Below are 19,284 nucleotides of genomic sequence, written 5' to 3'. Positions count from 1 at the left end.
AGGTCTTCACAGTTAATTTGTCCTCCATGTTCCTAATACTTTTGTGAAGATGGAGAAAAAGTGATTCTTGCTTTTTGAAATTATTTTCTGAAACCACCAATAAATGCAACAGGGCTTTGGTGTGGTGAGCTGTGGGGTTGGGCCAGCAGTGACGTTTCGTAATGGTAGTTGCTAAAAAAACAATGCCAATTGCACTAATCATCACACCATCTTATCAAGTAGATTTACTCAGGGTAAAAAAAGTGAAATTAGTTATTTGTGGTCTGTGATCAGGTGGAATTTTTTTGCATGTGAGATGCAGAAATTTTTGATACTAGAAATAACAGCCGGTACCTTTTTGTATTTGGCTGTAATTCACCTGTGCAACTGTTAATGTTTTATATACTATTCAATTGGAGCTCCACATCGGTGAATTTACTTGACATTGCAGTGTATCTGTTACCAGAACTAAATATTTTCCTGGTGTAAACTTGGGCAGGCAGAAAGCAAACTTCAAATCAACACTTTCTGAAAAGTAATGGTTCACTGAAATTTGATTCCCTTTCTTTTAAGCTGTTGGGTGGGGTGGGGTAGGGGGGGGGGGCATGGTGAAATCAGTGTAGCATTTGATATATTAATTTACCTTACCCAGGAACTAACAACTGGCGTTACTTAAAATGTTTAGGCGTAGTTGTTTCAATGTGGGTTGATGTATGTGTGGGACCATATTTGTTCAACATATGGTTGAGGTACTGAACACTCAGGTGGAAAATATCTATACTTACCTATTTTATATTTGAACCCACCTAGTAACTCTAGGTTTGTTAAATAACTGTTATAAGTTGTTGAGGAGATGCTCCTGAATAGATACAGAGACTATCGCCATGTAAATACATTAACAGAAAAAAATAGCAACAGCAAAAAATAAATAACACTGAGTAATGAAATTTCGGGAATACATTTGTCAAGGTAACATATTTAAGTGATTAACATTGCAAGATCACAGGTTAATGTAAGTGCAAAATAAAGCATTGCAAATGTGAAATGCTGGTACATTAATAACCAGTTTAACTACCAGAATGTTGAATGCAAGCAAGTAGCTGTACAGGCATTGTGTCGCACAGATTCCATATGCCGGTTTGTGCGATGGAGTTCCATGCCTGTTGCACTTGGTTGGACAAGACAGGGATGGTTAAAGCTGTTTGTGGATGACACTGGAGTGGTTGTCCAGTGATGTCCCATATGTGTTACATTGAAGACAGATCTGATGTTTGAGTAGGCCAATGTAACGTGTTGATACTCTGTGGAGCATGTTGATTTACAGCAGCAGTATGTGGGCGAACGTTGTCCCATTAGAAAAACTTCGTGCAATGCTGTTCATGAATGGCAGCACAACAGATCAAATCACCAAATTGACATACAAATCTGCAGTCAAGGTGCTTTGGATAACCACAAGAGTGCTTCTGTTGTCAAATGAAATTTCTCCCCCGACCATAACTCCAGGTGTTAGTCCAGTTTGTCTAGCAAGTAGACAGTTTAGTTGCAAGCTCTCAACTGACCTCATTCTAAAAAAATAAATAAATAAATAAATAAATAAAAACTGGCACTGAGACAGAACCAGCTTACTTCAGAAAACGCAACAGACCTCCACCCTGCCCTCCAATGAGCTCTTGCTTGACACCACTGAAGTCACAAATGGTAGTGGTTTAGGCTCAGTGGAATGCACGCCACAGGGCCTTGAAGTAAACGATGTGTAACAGTTTGCTGTGTCACTGTAGTGCGAACTGCTGCCCAGATTGCTGCTGGAGATGCAGTACGGTGTGGAGGAAAGGGAAGGAATGAATGATACCAGCTGCATCGGAATCAGCAGCGGCAAGTGAAAATGTGTGCTGGACTGGGACTCTAACCCAGGATCTCCTGCTTAGTAGGCAGTTACGTAACAATTGCGTCACCAGGACACAATGTGTATTACAGATTTGTGGACTGTCTTGGCACACTCTCTGGCCAGCACGCATTCCTATCGAGCACCATCTACCTGCAATCCCCGTTCAAGTCTTCCATGGTCACTAATTTTAAATTCCCACTGGAGGCCAAATGTAAATGTGCATCTGCACTGAAGGTTGTGGGTTCATTGCCCATCAGGGTGAATCAGTTATATGAATGTGTGGTGTCTGTTCTTTCTATGGCTGAAAACGTAATACAGAGCAAATGTTAAGAATGCAAGTAATGTGTGCTCTAATTGGTGCAGATGAAAATAAAAGCCATAATCATCTTCAGCAACACCACACACAGTGTTTAATAATCAATTCAAAATCCAGAAAGTGAGTTAACAGTTGAAACTTCCTGGCAGATTAAAACTGTGTGCCCGACCGAGACTCGAACTCGGGACCTTTGCCTTTCGCGGGCAAGTGCTCTACCAACTGAGCTACCGAAGCACGACTCACGTCCGGTACCCACAGCTTTACTTCTGCCAGTATCCGTCTCCTACCTTCCAAACTTTACAGAAGCTCTTCTGCGAAACTTGCAGAACTAGCACTCCTGAAAGAAAGGATACTGCGGAGACATGGCTTAGCCACAGCCACAGCCTGCAGAGTGAAAATCTCATTCTGGAAACATCCCCCAGGCTGTGGCTAAGCCATGTCTCCGCAGTATCCTTTCTTTCAGGAGTGCTAGTTCTGCAAGTTTCGCAGAAGAGCTTCTGTAAAGTTTGGAAGGTAGGAGACGGATACTGGCAGAAGTAAAGCTGTGGGTACCGGACGTGAGTAGTGCTTCGGTAGCTCAGTTGGTAGAGCACTTGCCCGCGAAAGGCAAAGGTCCCGAGTTCGAGTCTCGGTCGGGCACACAGTTTTAATCTGCCAGGAAGTTTCATATCAGCGCACACTCCGCTGCAGAGTGAAAATCTCATTCTGGAAACATCCCCCAGGCTGTGGGTAAGCCATGTCTCCGCAGTATCCTTTCTTTCAGGAGTGCTAGTTCTGCAAGTTTCGCAGAAGAGCTTCTGTAAAGTTTGGAAGGTAGGAGACGGATACTGGCAGAAGTAAAGCTGTGGGTACCGGACGTGAGTCGTGCTTTGGTAGCTCAGTTGGTAGAGCACTTGCCCGCGAAAGGCAAAGGTCCCGAGTTCGAGTCTCGGTCGGGCACACAGTTTTAATCTGCCAGGAAGTTTCATATCAGCGCACACTCCGCTGCAGAGTGAAAATCTCATTCTGGAAACATCCCCCAGGCTGTGGGTAAGCCATGTCTCCGCAGTATCCTTTCTTTCAGGAGTGCTAGTTCTGCAAGTTTCGCAGAAGAGCTTCTGTAAAGTTTGGAAGGTAGGAGACGGATACTGGCAGAAGTAAAGCTGTGGGTACCGGACGTGAGTCGTGCTTTGGTAGCTCAGTTGGTAGAGCACTTGCCCGCGAAAGGCAAAGGTCCCGAGTTCGAGTCTCGGTCGGGCACACAGTTTTAATCTGCCAGGAAGTTTCATATCAGCGCACACTCCGCTGCAGAGTGAAAATCTCATTCTGAGTTAACAGTTGTTTTTGGATATCAGTGTAGTATGGGCTTCAGTGGCGAAGTATGAACTGCCAATCAAGCCACTTGGTTGGATATGCATCATCAGCACTATGCAACGTATTTGGTATAACAATTAGCATCCAGGCCACCGCAAGTGGAGCTATCTGCTACATAGAAACTATCGCCATCACTGTCTTAGTCAGTTGTGATATCTCAGAAGCCAGAAAATCAATTTCCATGTTTTGTATTTTTGTTTTTAAAGTGTGCTATACAGTTCATTACATCACTTACAGTTTAATTCTTCTGTCAGAAACAGAAACATATTGAAGGAATTTGTTCACTAAGCACTATCAAAGATTAATTTATTACATTACCATTTTTGACAATGCCCAGGACATCACCAGCTTATAGGACCATGTGCCATAACAAGTGAATTCAACTTACGTTGCATGTATGTGGACAGACAACCTGATCACAAACAATTGCAGCATATAGTTATATGGTAAAATTAAAAATTCATTGTCACTTTCTAACTGTGGTAATGGTTTTTTTCTAACTTTCTTCCAGATGTTCACTTGGAGCTTGAGCAGAAATTAGCCGATTATATGCTAATGGAAGATGCTGTTGTGTATTCGTATGGATTTTCAACTGCTGCGAGTGCAATACCTGCTTATTCCAAACGTGGTGATATAATTTTTGTGTGAGTTGTAAGAAGAGATTGTAATGTGTTTAGATAGATTGGCCAGAACTAGTTTATGCTTTCGACACAGAAATTTCACTTTCATGTGTTCACACAACAGAACACACTGTGGTAATCTAGAGGCATTATAGCCAGTGGTTGCAATTATTTTGAAACATAGTCGTTGCACGTACGTTGAATGAGTGGAGGTGACAACTCACCATATAACTGGAACATTGAGACTATAAAAAGCGCTATTTGAGTGGGGTAACTTTGCTGTAAATGAATAATTTTTTTTTTCAAAAATCAAAAATAATTTTTTTATTCTTAAAGAAAGAAAGAAGAAGAAAACAGAGCTCATAGTTGAACATTGAGTGGCTGAGTAGTCATTAGGCACATAAACAAGATTGAAGTGTTAATAACCTTTCAGGCCCAGTTGAGCAGTGTTAGTACAATTAGGACACCAATACAACATTCTCAGTCTTTTTTATATGTCTGTCAACAGATCAGTGCCTCATATATAGGGTGTGTTGAGAAAATAAAAGGAAATTTTGTTTTTTGGGAAGAATATTATGTAGTCATCTACATCAGTGTTGTCGGTGATAGTTGTTGTTGTCTTCACCATTGTTGTGGTCTTCAGTCCGGTGTCTAGTTTGATGCAGATCACGTCATTGTTACCTGTCAATATAGTCCCCAGTAGATATTATACATTTATGCTATTGCTTCGTCCAGTCTCTGAATCTACTGGAGCCCAGTCTTTGAGATAGCTTTTAGCTCTCTCAGCAGTGTGCTTTTAATTTTGTCTATGCTTTTAAAATAATAGACCTTCAAGGTTTTCTTGGGTTTTTTAGGAACAGAAAAAATTGCATGGGGCTATGTCTGACATATGTGGAAGCTGATAACTTAATTTCTGATACTACCAAAGCACATGTAACATTTTGGCAGCTGAAATAGACTAAATGTCCAATACAACTAATACTTTGCAAATACATTTCATGCAGGATTACATATACAACAAAAACAAAATTGCACAAATCAGACTAATACAACACATGAAATTACAAAATTCCTATTATCTTTTTTAGTTCTTCCATCATTTTTATATTCCATCCAGGTTTTGCCATTATCATAGTTATATAACATTAAAGCATACAAAATCATTAATACAAATTGAAGTTTCAGTAAACACACATTGGCCATACTGGACCACACAGTGTACATCAAAGGACATTTCAAAGTTTTGTTTTAGGCCTTTTTTATGCTCGTGTTACTTATATTCTCTAAGAATGGCTTCTTTTTCTATTATCAGACCAAGTAGTTTCAGTCTCCTTTGGTTTTTCTACCAGGCTAGGTGTCTAGTCATGATTTTTCTGCTAAGATTTCTTTTGCCTGGTACGCCATTTTGAGTTAGACCTGATTCTTTCACATCTTCTTTTACTGCACAGATCCACTTTTGTTTCCTGAACTTTCAGCTCTACTGTGACTTTCATAGAATTCAGCATCCTGTCTAGTTAATCTGGTTGTTTCCATTCTGTTTATGTTCCCATAAAATTTTATCCTATGTTTTTTCATATCCAAATAAATGTTGGCATATTTCTCAGTTTTCTTATTTGCATTTAGCGTGTGTATTACTTATTCAGTATGATTTGGTCAGGATATGTATACCTGACAGCTTGGCTAAATCAATTTTTATTCCCATGTTCAAAAAAGGAGACCTGAAAAATTGTGATAACTACCAAGGATTAAGCTTATTGAACTTGAAATATAATATTTTTTCCAACATCATCAAAAATAATTATACAGACAATATTAAACCATCATGGGTGAGGAGGAAATTTGTTTTTGAAAAGGAAGGTCATGCTGTGATGCCTATTTTTCCATTGAAAATGCTTATAGAAAAACATGGAGAGTTCAATGTAGAAACACACATTGCCTTCATTGACTTCACAAAAGTTTTGATAAAGACAATAGAAAAAAAATTATTTCAGTTTCTGGTAGATGACCATGTTCCCCAGCAGCTTATTGATAGCATATTCAAAATTTACTGAACAGATTTAATCTGTGTCAAGTAAGAAGACAAATTATCGGAGTGTGGCAGACTATATGCAGGAGAATGACAGCGATGTGGCCTTTCACAACACTTTTTATTATTATTTATATGCGTAAAATCATCCAAGAGTAAAGACAAATGCCACAGGGCTTCATTCAAATCAACAGAAAAACAAAGCTTGATCTCTTACTACTTTCTGCAGTTGATTTAGCTCTTGTAGGATCTTTAGAGGATGACCTGCAGTGTTCTGTACACTATTAACAGATTTATTTCCAAGCAATACAGCATAGACATCAAAACCTAAAAAACGAAAACTATGCGCTTCTGCGGAAAAAACCCAATATGAAGTAAGGTCTGTTTGAGAAAAACCAGGCATACGAAAAGAATGGGAGTCATTCATAATGTGATTAAACCTTCCATAGTCCTGGAATGCCACAAAACACACCTTTATAAGACCTTGTAATTGGATAATAATAATAATAATAATAATAATAATAATAATAGTAATAGTAATAATAATAATAAAGATTTTATTGTCTTTAGCCCATTACAGCAATTGACAATGTCAAATGAAGATACAATTTATAATACAGTGTGACAAGGTATTGATTACTGAAATATTTTAGCTTACATTACCATAAATGTACAGTGGGTCATCTGTTGGATTACTGCATTTTACAGTTGAAGAATTCAATGATATCATAGAACGGGTGGGCAGCAAACCATTCATGTAGTCTTTCTTTGAATGTACGTTCAGGAAGATCCTGTATAGCATGTGGCAGCTTATTAAATAGTTTGTACCCTGTAACTTCATAGCTATTATTGATTTTGATAATCTGTGGTAAGGTGTGTATCTGTGTTTGATGCTTCTTGTGTTGTAACGATGTACATTTTCTCTACGTTTCACATCTTGTAGGTTTTTCTTCGTAAATGTTAAGACATTGTATATATATATAGAGGTTTATTACTGTCATAATTTTTTGTTTAGTAAATAAGGGTTTGCAGTGAGCCTTATGTGAAGAATTTGCAATTATCCTAATGGCTTTCTTCTGCAATAATAGGATGTCATGTATATGACTACAGTTACCCCACAAGATAATGCCATAGGATATTATACTTTGGAAAAATGCAAAATAAGATTATCTGATGTATGTTTCAGGTACACAATTTCTGACTTGTCTTAATAAATAAATTACTCTAGATAGCTTACTACTAACATAGTTTAGATGTTGGCCCCAGGATAACTTTTCGTCTAAATAAACTCCCAGGAATTAAACAGAACTAGGGTCATCAGATAGTGGCTTGTCTCTTAGAGTGAAGATTACCTGCTGAGTTTTATTTTCATTTAGCAGGAAACCATTTGCTCTGAACCAATTTGCTGCATGAGTGAGTGTATTTTCAGCACAGGTTTTAAGATCATTAAGATTGTTACTGCTATGAAGAAAAGTCATATCATTTGCATACAATACAGTGATGGATCTAATAAACGAGGGGAGGTCATTGATCATTATCAGAAACAGGAAGGGGCCCAGTACAGATCCCTGAGGCACACCTACTTTAACATTTTCTATGTTTGACATTTCCTTACCAACACAAACTACCTGTTTACGGTTGTTGAGATAAGCTTTTAATAGTCTGAGACTGTTTCCTTCGATACCGTAGAATTCTAGTTTCCCTAGTAGTGGCTTGTGCTCAACACAGTCGAAGGCCTTGCTTAGGTCACAGAATGAGACCTGAGCAAAGCATTTGTTCTCAAAAACTTTGAGGATGTAACTGACTACCGTGTCGATTGCATCAATGGTTCCTCCTAAACCCGTATTGTGTAGCATTAATTATTCCTAGATACTCAAAGTGAGATGATAATTGTTGGTACATGATGCATTCTATTACCTTGGAGGGCACGGGTACTATTGAAATAGGCGTATAACTATATGGAGAGTCTTTATCTCCCTTTTTGTATACTGGAACGATCCTAGACAGTTTTAACTCATCAGGAAAATATCCCTAGTGTAAGCACTTGTTTATGCAAAGGGTTAAAGAGTACAGAATGCAATCACACACTGTTTTTAGCAGGTTGCATGATATGCCATATATATCTAAGCTATCAGATGATTTCAGTTGTTTTATGACCCCTTGTACAAATTTAGGCGATACTTCATAGAAGGTTAGCGTGCTTGTATTTAGTGACTGTCTACCCCAATTTTGGGAGAGTAACTCTTATGGACTAATGTCAGGTTTGATAATTGACTCTCCTATTTCTTTCACTGAATTAATAAAAAAAACTCATTGAGTGTTTGAAGTGGGATATTAATTATGTCTTTTTTTAGTATCTGTGGCAGCACTGTTAATTACTTTCCAAGCGGTTTCTCATTTATTGGTGGAATTGTGTATGCTGTTGGCATTGTAGGTTTTTTTGGCTTGCAGGATGGCTTTTTTTGTATTCATTCCTGCATTCCACATAGGCTGATTTGGCATAGTCAGACTTCATACTATTGTATGTGTTGTACAGTAACAAAACTTCTTTCTTTAGATCTGTCTGCTGTTTAGTGTACCATATATTTTTTCTGTTTTGAGATCTGGATTTGTGGCTGCCATCCATTATTTTTATCTTCTTTATGGGAATACTATGATTAAATAGGGTCAATAATGCATTTAAAAATCTATCACTTGATGTGTAGTGTCCATTGACACTACAATGGCCAAACCAGATAAATAAAAACTCCAACACACACACACACACACACACACACACACACACACAATGATTTAACTTTTACAAGTTTTCAGAGACAGTGGCTCCTTCTTCTGGAAGAAGAGTTGAAGAGGAAGGAAGAGGAGCGAAGGAAAAGGTCTGGATTGGTTTAGGTAAAAGGGTACAGTTTAGGAAAGTCATCAAGAACCCCGTATCAGGGGGGACTTACCAGATTGTTTGAGAAGGAAAGACCTTATTAGCAGGACACCTGGACAATAAAGGCTAAAGATACAAAAAGACTTAACAGCCTATGAAATGAAATTCTTGAGACAGACAGCTGAGTATACCAAATGTAATCACAAAGGGAATGAAGATTTGTTGAATGAACCCATCACACATTATATTCTGAACTATTAAAACAACTGGAGAAAACATCTACATCTAATGAGCTCAAGGAAGATCCCAAAATCCATGTTACACTACACCCAAATGGTGTGAGATTGCTAGATTGACCACTGAAAAGATGGATGGAGAAATAACTTCTCGATGACGCCATAAGAGTCAAGAAGCTTAATATTTGTAAGGTGCTGGTGGTGGTGGTGGTGGTGATGATGATTACGATTACAGGTGATTGGTCCTGATTACTAAAAGGATCGTTTCAGCCCCATAAAATAGGCACTCTGGTTTATAACTGCAAAGCTCTTGTTTTAGTTTATTTGTTGTTTTTTTATTGCCAGATGCCATCAACATACATCATTGTTCCTATATCCTGTACTTCATAATATTTAAGTAATAAATTAGAAAGAAGTAGCATTGTGTTTTAATTTTTTCCAGTCATTTGCATTTTAAATGTTCTGTTTCTGATTATAAACCTCCTGAAAGCATGATTCTTTCTATGCTATTACTATTAGTTACACCAGGAAGGAAAGGTTCAGACATAAAATCAGAGTCGATGAATTAACTCTGTGAACTGTGGTGAAATGGAAGGTGAATTACTTTTTATCTTGTTCACTAAAATTTATTACATGGTCATTTAAAGAGTAGAGCAAGACGTATCTACATTACATGCTCTGTTTTACACATTTTTTCAACAAGTTCAATGTTGTATATAAGATTCACTCATTGCAGCTGCCAGACCATATTAAATGTTTTGGAGGCAATGTGATGAATTTGTAGGTAGAATTAAAGAACTTTCAATTGGGCAACTCTTCCAAGTCGCTGAAGAATATCTTAACATAAACACTAAAAATGAATGTTTTAAGTTATGGTAGAATTAATATTAGCACTCACTTGAGAAACGTGTAAAATTGTGAGACAGAATGGCTGTCCAGTAATTACAGTTCGTAGGTGACATGTCGAAACTATTGATATGCACATTAAATAAAGAAATAAGCATGTTGTTGGAAAAAGTATGACTTTCCATGAACATACGTATATGTGTGTGTTTGTTTTCATTTTGCCAAAATCTAAGAAGAGCAGCTACTTCTTATACCTTTCTTGAATTTTTAATTTTGATTGCTATTTTCTAAAAGCACACTTAGCTATGTGTCACTAATGTCACTCATTACACATTATAATTTCAGGGATGAATGTGTGAATTTCGCTATTCAGAAAGGACTTGATGCATCTCGAAGTACAATACAGTTCTTTAAACACAATGATGTTGAGCACTTGGAACAGCTTTTGAGAGCTCAGTATGAAGAAGACATAAAGGTATGAATATATATTACTCCTCATATTATTGTTTTGTGCTAATTTTGTTCTGTTGGAATGCCAGGGGACTATTTCTGTCAATTTTCTAATGTGTGCAATAATAGAAAACTCTTATGGAATAAAACATGAGTCAAGACTACAACTCTCTGTATAGACGAATTATTGAGAAAGAGGCAAGAACAACAATTCGTTCAGCAGAAACTAATGATTAAGGCCATTGTTTGCAATAAGAAGAAAGTCCAAGCTTGAGTCCTAGTCCGGCTGTTTGCAGGGAAGGCCTTCAGACTGCTTTTTCAAAATTTGTATTGGTTGGTTGGTATGTCATTCTAATTTTTGTCTTTAATGCAAATAGCACTGCTATTCTTTCAGTGTGCTACTGATTGTGTACTTGTTTATCATTAAACAAGTAGAATGGAGATACCTCCAAAGAAAGTATCTTAAAATTGTTCTTAAGTGCTGCCAAGGACAGGAACAGAAAGGCCTTGATACCCTATTATAAAGAAGTGAGCAAACTGTGCAGATTATTTCAAGGCACTGTGAGAAGGCCAGAAATAATGGAACATATTATAACATTGGACAAACACAATACCAGAATTCCCGGCAACCAACTTTAATCTACGTACATGTGAAGGAACGTAACTAAGACACTGAGCGACTTAGTAATCAGTATATCCACACAAAACCAAGGAGTCAATTATGGCACATTTTGAAAATGAGGTGTAAATTTTTCCCGTAAATTTTAGAGTGACAGAGAGCCCAGTGCACCAGTTTATATAAGGCTGTTTTTCACACAGCGCAGTGCTTGCTGCACCATCTGTGTTGATGTGAGGCAGTCTCTTTAGGCCAGCCATGGAGGCACGCACTATTTAATTATGCGCTCTCCTTCCCCTTTTGGGGGATAAATGTTCATCATGCAGATGTCTATGTATTCATCGGAAGAGGATGACTGCTGGAGCAGGTGTCGTACCATCATAAGAGAAAACAGTCTGAAATGACACTGGTGTGGACAGATCCTCACGAGAGACTGTAAAGGAACACCAGCGACGGAGGCACCATATCCATGTCCATATCCAGGCAGGCACTCATTGACAGGGGCAGCAGAGAAGACAAAGGCAGCAACTGCAGTATCGACAGGAGCTGCAGAGAAGTTTGGAAAATACGGACCATCTGAACTGCATCACCATTGGACTGAGTATGAAATGGAGAGGCCATAATGTGCCAAATGCCACTCTTTGCACAAAAATCTTCAAAATTCTTCGACACAGAGTAAATTGTAATCTTTCCAAGGGTAAAATCTTTGCGAGGGCCGTGACCTCAGTTGCCGTGGATGTGGACAAGCAATGAAACATATAAGGAAATTTTGAGAAAGTGTCATTGCAACAAGCCAAAAGGATTTAAGGAAGGGACCAGCAAAATGGGCATGAATACACTTCCAGGGGCACTGGGGAGGGGGGTTATCGAGGAAGAGAGGGGAAAGGTGCTGCTTGATGGGTGGCACACTGTAGGCAGGCTGACACTACACTCATGAACTCATTGTCAATAACCGTCCAAAAGCCATGGCAGCAGGCCAGCAATTTTGTATGAGAAACACTTCAGTGGTTTAGGTGCAGACGGCGCATGACATCCTGGCATAATGCGGACAGGGTCACAACCCTGGGTGCCTACTCTTCAGTAGCTAACAGTAAGACACCGGACCGATGACCGTAGCAGTCTGGTCCCTTTAATCCCACAAACGAACCAAGTAAGACACCATCAAGAATGGAGAGCATAATAACTACTCAAGGGATCCAACACCTGACCCAGCAGTTCATCTACAAGGCATGTTTTTTAAGTAAGTACCATTTAGAAATTAAAAAAAGATATCGTAATAATTTTATTTTTACATGAAAGCCTGTATCTTAATCTACTATTCTACATACTTTCCGTCAATATTGAGGCACTTAACATAACGTTGTATCAGTTTTTTTAATACTCTCCTCATAGAAATCTGCCGCCTGACTTGTTAACCACTGCATCACCACTGTTTTGATTTCGTCATCGTCTTGAAGACACTGACTGCCCAGGTGTTTCTTAAGTGCAGGAACAGATGGTAGTCACTGGGCACAAGATCGGGGCTGTATGGAGGATGATCTAGAGTTTACCATCGAAAAGATGTGATGAGATCTTTGGTCTGATTCACCGCATTTGGACGGCCATTGTCTTGCAGTAAAACAATACTGTTGCTCAACTTCCATGGACTGTTGCTTTGATTCTGGTGTGATGTAGGCCACCCATGTTTCATCGCCCGTAACAATTTGGCTTAAGACGGTGATGACCGTCGTCGTGGTAAGCTCAGGGAAAGTCAATGCACTGTCTAAACATTTGGTTTTGTGCACATCTGTCAACACTTTCGGTACCAAATGTGCCCACAATTTTTGGTAATTCAAGTGCTCGCTCACAATGCCATACAAAAAACTACGAGAAACATTACGAAAGTCATCCCGCAAGGAGGAAAAAGCATCTGTTTTCTCTCACCTTATTGTCCACTTACTGCACCAAACTTTCATTAACGACCCAAGGACACCCACTCCGTTGTTCATCATGCACATTTGTGCGTCCATGTTTAAATGCTCTCACCCACTTTCATACTATTCCATCACTCATAATGTTTTCTCCGTAAACTGCACAGATCTCACGATGAATATCTATCGATTTTAGGCCTTTAGCACTAAGAAATCTTATAACTGCCCGTACTTCACAGTTGGCGGGACTCACGATTATCGGAGGCATCTTAAACACTCATTACACAATGTACACAAGTAAAATCAGACTGTAATGGCGTCAGTACGTAGATTAAGGTACAGGCTTTCGTGTAAAAATAAAATTATTGAGATATCTTAGCACATCTTTTTTTAATTTCAAAATGGTACTTACTTTAAAAAAACATGCCTTGTAGTCAGCTGTGGTGGATAAGTTGAACAACCTGACTTAAGACAGGATCAGTTTCGACAGCTGCCGAAATCTGGCATCTGGTAATAGGAAAACCATTCATGGCATTGCGGGTGTCAACGTCTAAATGAAACCACAGCAATGCACCTTGATCAAATGCTGGATTGGGTCCAGCCGGCAGTCGAGAAAGAGTATCGACATTATCGTGTTGTGCTTTGGAGTGAAAATGTAGTTATAGTGCAACAAGTGATGGGTCACTTTGTCCAGAACAGATGCCGAAGAATGGAACAGAGAAACCAGAAGTTTATGATTAGTAATTGAATTTAGAACCTATAGGAAAACATGAATTTTTTTTGTGTGCTCACAACAGCAAGAGCTTCTTTTTCTATCTGTGAGTAATGCTGTTGTATATTATTCAGGGTTTTGGAAGATGGAGCGTTTGGAACTGTCCACTTTTTGTGCACGAATACTGTCCCAGGGCCATACTGGGAGGTGTCTACAGCCAAAACGAGATATTGGCTGGTTGGGAGGTAACCAGACAAGGTGCCAAGTGTAATTTTCACTTCAACAGGGTAAAGGCACAATCACAGTTGGGCGGCCAGTGAAAAGCAACACCTTTATGTAAGAGAGCGTGAAAGGGCTGAGCCACTGTGCCCACATCAGGAAAAAATTTATGGTAGTACGCAATCTTTCTGAGAAAGGCCTGCAAGTCTTTGACATTGGTAGAACGCAGCAGCAAAGCCACAGTGGTGTCAGCATGATGGCGTCACTGCTTTACACCAGGGGTACAAGACTTCAAAATTGAGATAGACAGTAGAGGGTGAAAAAATTGTAATCTGTCAAAGTTACATTTCAACGCAACGGCCTGCAGCACTATGAACAAGGCACAAAGGTTCTGCAAGTGTTCATCTGTTGAGTTACTGAAGACCACAATATCAACCAGTTAGTTAATGTACCCTGCCACGGGGGCAGTGAATTGCCCCAAAAATCATTGGAAAATAGCAGGGGTGCTAGCTGCGCTGAATGGCAGGTGCTGGTATTGCTATAACTCGAAGAAGGTATTCACTGTGAGGCCATGTTGGGATCATCATCCAGATGCAATTGCAATTAGGCTTCTGACAAGTCTATTTTGGAAAAATATTGGCTCCAGGAGAGTCATCCTAAGAGTTCTTCCTGACAGGATAAGGGCTAGATATCTGTTACAGACTGTAAATTTACAGGCTTTTTAAAATCGCCACAGAGGCAAAGGTTGTCATTAGGTTTTGTGACAATTACCAATGGAGCAGACCATTCACTAGAGGAGACAGCTGTGACAGTTGATGGTACAGAACTTGATCCCATACCAGATGTATTTTGTCAGAAAGAGAATCCAAAAATTCTGAAGACAACTAACCCAAATGGTTTTCAGTTTTGGCATTATCCACCACCTGAAATGTCAAAGGTTGAACAAGCGCTTTATATGCTACAGGAGTAGAAAACTGTCCCAATATGGGTATTTGTTGTTTGTTTTAACTCATCAGCCAATGAGAGACAGGGGACAATGCCTGTGATCCAAGATCCACATAGGTTTGAGAATGTAACAAAGTTACTACCACACCTCTATCTACTTGCATTTTTTAATGTCTTGTTTATAACACATACTTCAATATAAAGTTTGTTTCAGGCTACCATCAAGTGGGAAACATTGTTCACATCAATGTTCATCTCTGATGGAGGAGTTTGAGGGCTGCACACAGAACCAATATGTCCCTTCTTTTTTACAACAGTTGCATGTCACCCAATGCTTTGGGCACACAGGCCACTCATGTTGAACAAAACAATAAGGTGATGACGCGAGAGGAGCACATATTCACCTTTATGACAATGACTGCTGTTGCTGTTTAGTATGGCACTGCCCCATGCATCATGGAGATTGTGACGGCATGGCCACGAAGTCATCTTCCCCCAATGTACTAACCAATGGTGGCTGAGGAGAAGAAGCAACGGCTACTTCAAACCAAGCTTCTATCTGATTTTCTGCTTCCCTAGATACTTCCAAAGATTGGGCAGTGTTCAAAACCCCTGTGAGAGAGAGGTTTTCACATTGTAAAGCGTGTTCACGAACTTCTGTATCAGGGGCTAAGAATATTATAACATCACAAACCATCAAATCAGCATATGAGTCCCGGTGACCTCCAGTAATAAACTGGAAGATGGCTAAGCCTTTGATGTTCCCCTGCACAAACTCTGTACGACTGCAGCTGCTTTTGGCAGTGCCAGAACTCATCACAAGCAGCAATATCATGAGTAAGTTTGCAGTGATACATAGAGAGCAACTGACACGTTTCATAAATGGAGAGATTGAAAGGTTCCTGAAGAGGAGCTAGCTGACACAAAAGGTGATGAACACATGGAAAAATCCATTACACACAATGGGGTCGCCAATGCCAAAAGCTTTGAAATGTTTCCGAAGGGGTTTTTCTTGTGCATCCCAATTTTCTGCAGCGTCATCATATGGTGAGAAGCAGTGAATTGTGGTATGTGAAAGATGCTACAAGATTGTTTACTGTCACAGAGAGAGCTTGCTGCTAGTTGGTGAGAGCTTGCTGCTAGTTGGTGAGTGCTTGCTGCTAGTTGGTGAGTGCTTGCTGCTAGTTGGTGAGTGCTTGCTGCTAGTTGGTGAGTGCTTGCTGCTGTTCAACAAGAAACTGATGAATTTCTTCTGCTGACAAATTGGCCATAGTGAGCCATGAAACGAAAACACATGGAACAGATACCATATTCATCATGAAAAATATCATAATGTTGCACAAACACAATATCAGAATTCCCAGCAACCAACTTTAATCCACTTCCATATGAAGAAATATACTAAGACACTGAATGCTGTTAGGAAATCAAGGAGTCAGTTATGGCACAGTCTAACAGTGAAGTGTACATTTGTTACACAAACATTAATGTGACCGAGGGCTGGCGTGCCGGTTTATGTAAGGCTATTTTGCATATGGCGCAGTGCTTGCTGCACCATCTGTGCTGATGTGAGATAGCCTCTTTAGGCCATAAGCGGAGGCTTGCGCTATTTAATTGTGCCCGCTCACTGTGTAGAGTTACAACAGAACAGACAGAATACACTGCCATACACCAACATGTCCACATTATCTCGGCCAACTGTTTTGTACTGGTACTGCAGTTTGACTGGTTTACATAGATGGATTCATATTTGGTACACAGCAAGTAATTCTTGTCAGCATGATGAGATTCCAGAAGTCATGATAAACCTATGTGTTGGAGTGAGAGAGATTATAATGTGGGCTAGGAATTCAATGGACTCCACTGAAGGCACGAAATATGATTCTAAATTGGTGTCGCAAACTACCAAGATAAGATGAATATTACAAATTGCATTAAAAAGTTGGATGTACTAGTCATTTTACCTCCTCCCCCCCCCCCCCCCCCCACTTCCCCACTGCGAAATGCATTATTGTGCTTTGATAGTATTGTTGAAACCTTTCCAGAGACTGTTTCTATAGATTCCTTGTAAGAATTGAACACCCATGTATAAAAGAGCTACAGATCTCTGATTCTTTACAAAGAAGTTAATGTGTAACATATTTGGTGTTAAGTGTGTAAGTGAGTAGTAGTTTGGAAAAGGTTTTAAATTACATTTAAAGTTTGTTGGAACACAGTAAGTGCTCTCATTATGAAACCCTGGATGAATATATTCTGGGTAATATGTGCTCTGCTTTAAGCAAAACATAGTTTTCACATGTATCGACATTTATGATGTTGTAACTCCTAAACTATGTATATAGTTAATTTTTCCAGCACATGTAGTGACATATGTGGATACTGTGCGAAATGTGTTGTGAACAGAGTTAGTAGTAAAGAAGTAATAAATTAAAACATGGTACCTGATGCTGAAGTTTCATTGTTTGAACAGCAAACATGCAGTAAGCAATAATTTTTTTTTTCCTTTCGTTCTTTTATGGGGGAGGGGGGGGGGGGTTGTCAGCAATAAAAATCTTGGAAAAGGTTTGAATTTATGTGTTGGAGATCGCTAAGTCCTCTCATTCCCAAATACTGGCAGAATGCAGTCTGGGTAATTTACATGCCGTGAGTTACACAGCCTCAAGCCCTATACACAGTTCCTAACTTTAATACTTGACTTTCTGTGTTAAACCTATAACATAAGATTATAATTCTTAATGAGTAGATTATGACAGCTTTTTATATTTGGGCAACAATTACATGAAGTATTGAAAATCAAAATTTTGTTGCACCTGGAAACTATTAGATAGCCAGTGTGCAGCTAGAAGAACTGGGTTAGCCGTTTAGTAAAGAAGTAATAAATTAAAACATCGTACCTGATGCTGAAGTTTCATTGTTTGAACAGCAAACATGCAGTAAGCAATAAAAATTTTTTTTCCTTTCGTTTTCCTTGTGTAATAGCAAATTTATGACTCTAATGTATCAAATTTCTTTTTTTCCAGAATCCAAAAAAAGCGAAGAGAACTAGAAAGTTTTTAGTAATTGAAGGGATATATTTAACTCAGGGTGATATATGTCCCCTGCCTGAGCTAATAGAAGTTTGCAAAAGATACAAATTACGAATTTTCATAGACGAAAGTGTTTCTTTTGGCACACTTGGTGCACATGGGAGAGGGGTTACGGAATACTATGGAGTTGATGTGAGTATTGTTTTGCAAATTATAAATTATAACTAATGAGAATCTTTTGTCTATGATTTGTCCTGTATATCTTAGACTTGCATGGTGAAAATGTCCAAAAGCCGCTTGCATGTGTACTTCACTTTCATGCAGTTGCAGCTTGTGATTTCCATACTGGAGAAATCTGTGAAACTGTTACCAGTGTGGTGTGCGAGAGCCCTGCTAATTCTTTTGTCCACATCAGTTATTACATAAAGTACATGTTTTTGCCAGTTCCATCTAACACACCCATTGTGAAGAAACCTTCAAAATGCACCTCAAGTAATAAAAGAAATTTTCACTATATCAAACAAACACAGTTCTAAGCAAGGAACTTCTTGGAAATTATTAAATAGTCTTCAAAAATCTTGTAAGGTTCCTCTAAAATTTTAATTGGTTTATTGTGAATTTCTTAACTTTTTCTTATGGCTTGTTTTGGGATTATCACACCATCTGATTTTCAGTCCAATGTAGATTTCTCAGCAGTTAAAAATAATGGCATTATGTAATCATTCATGAAACTTTCAGTATGTCATGACAAATACAGGGTGTTCATAAGTAAAGTTCCAGTTTCAAAACACTGTAGTGAAAAAAAAAAAAATGCCAATAGATGGTGCTGTGAGGACCAGAATATCCACATCAACAAATGTGCAGCAGTTCCCCATTTTGCGTCCAAGATGCCCGGCATGGCTGTCTCCATGAAGGATCGCGCTGTTTGTGAAGCTCTTTTACAAGAAGATTGACTGTGTGCCAGTAACTCTGCAGGAGTTCTAGACACTCAAGGGTATGAAAAAAGGCATTGGTCTGATGTCTGCTAAGAGTCAGGAGAAAATCATTGCAAAGTTTGTAAAGACAGGTTCTTTTGAAGTGGAATTGGCAGAGGGTAAACACCATGAGAGTGTTTTGCACACCAGCATCATTTCAACCCTTCAACAGGATGGAGGATGTGTTGGTAGGGTCATTTTTATGCAAGATGGCGCACCTCTGCACTTTGCACAGTGAATGAAGGAGCTGCTGCAGAGGTATTTCAGAAATACTAGAATTATCAGTTATCATTTCT

General features: G+C 39.0%; 1 protein-coding gene and 2 non-coding genes across 3 annotated transcripts in view; 2 read left to right on the top strand and 1 right to left on the bottom strand.

Moving 5' to 3' along the window:
- LOC126268208 (serine palmitoyltransferase 1) overlaps positions 1 to 19,284 on the top strand; it is a 103,781-nt gene that overhangs the window by 64,482 nt on the left and 20,015 nt on the right. The window contains exons 5-7 of the mRNA XM_049973836.1: positions 4,045 to 4,177; positions 10,482 to 10,611; positions 18,009 to 18,206. Of these exons, the coding sequence (XP_049829793.1) occupies positions 4,045 to 4,177; positions 10,482 to 10,611; positions 18,009 to 18,206 (461 nt within the window). The remainder of the gene's footprint in view (positions 1 to 4,044; positions 4,178 to 10,481; positions 10,612 to 18,008; positions 18,207 to 19,284) is intronic.
- Positions 2,341 to 2,415, bottom strand: Trnas-cga (transfer RNA serine (anticodon CGA)). The gene has a single exon. It is a non-coding gene; the product is annotated as a tRNA-Ser (tRNA).
- On the top strand, positions 2,746 to 2,820 carry Trnas-cga (transfer RNA serine (anticodon CGA)). Its single transcript has one exon. It is a non-coding gene; the product is annotated as a tRNA-Ser (tRNA).

The sequence above is a fragment of the Schistocerca gregaria genome, chromosome 4 (assembly GCF_023897955.1).
Source record: "Schistocerca gregaria isolate iqSchGreg1 chromosome 4, iqSchGreg1.2, whole genome shotgun sequence".
In the NCBI taxonomy this organism is placed as follows: Eukaryota; Metazoa; Arthropoda; class Insecta; order Orthoptera; family Acrididae; genus Schistocerca; species Schistocerca gregaria.
Note: the sequence above shows the minus strand (reverse complement) of the source record. Positions and strands in the feature narration are given on the sequence as shown.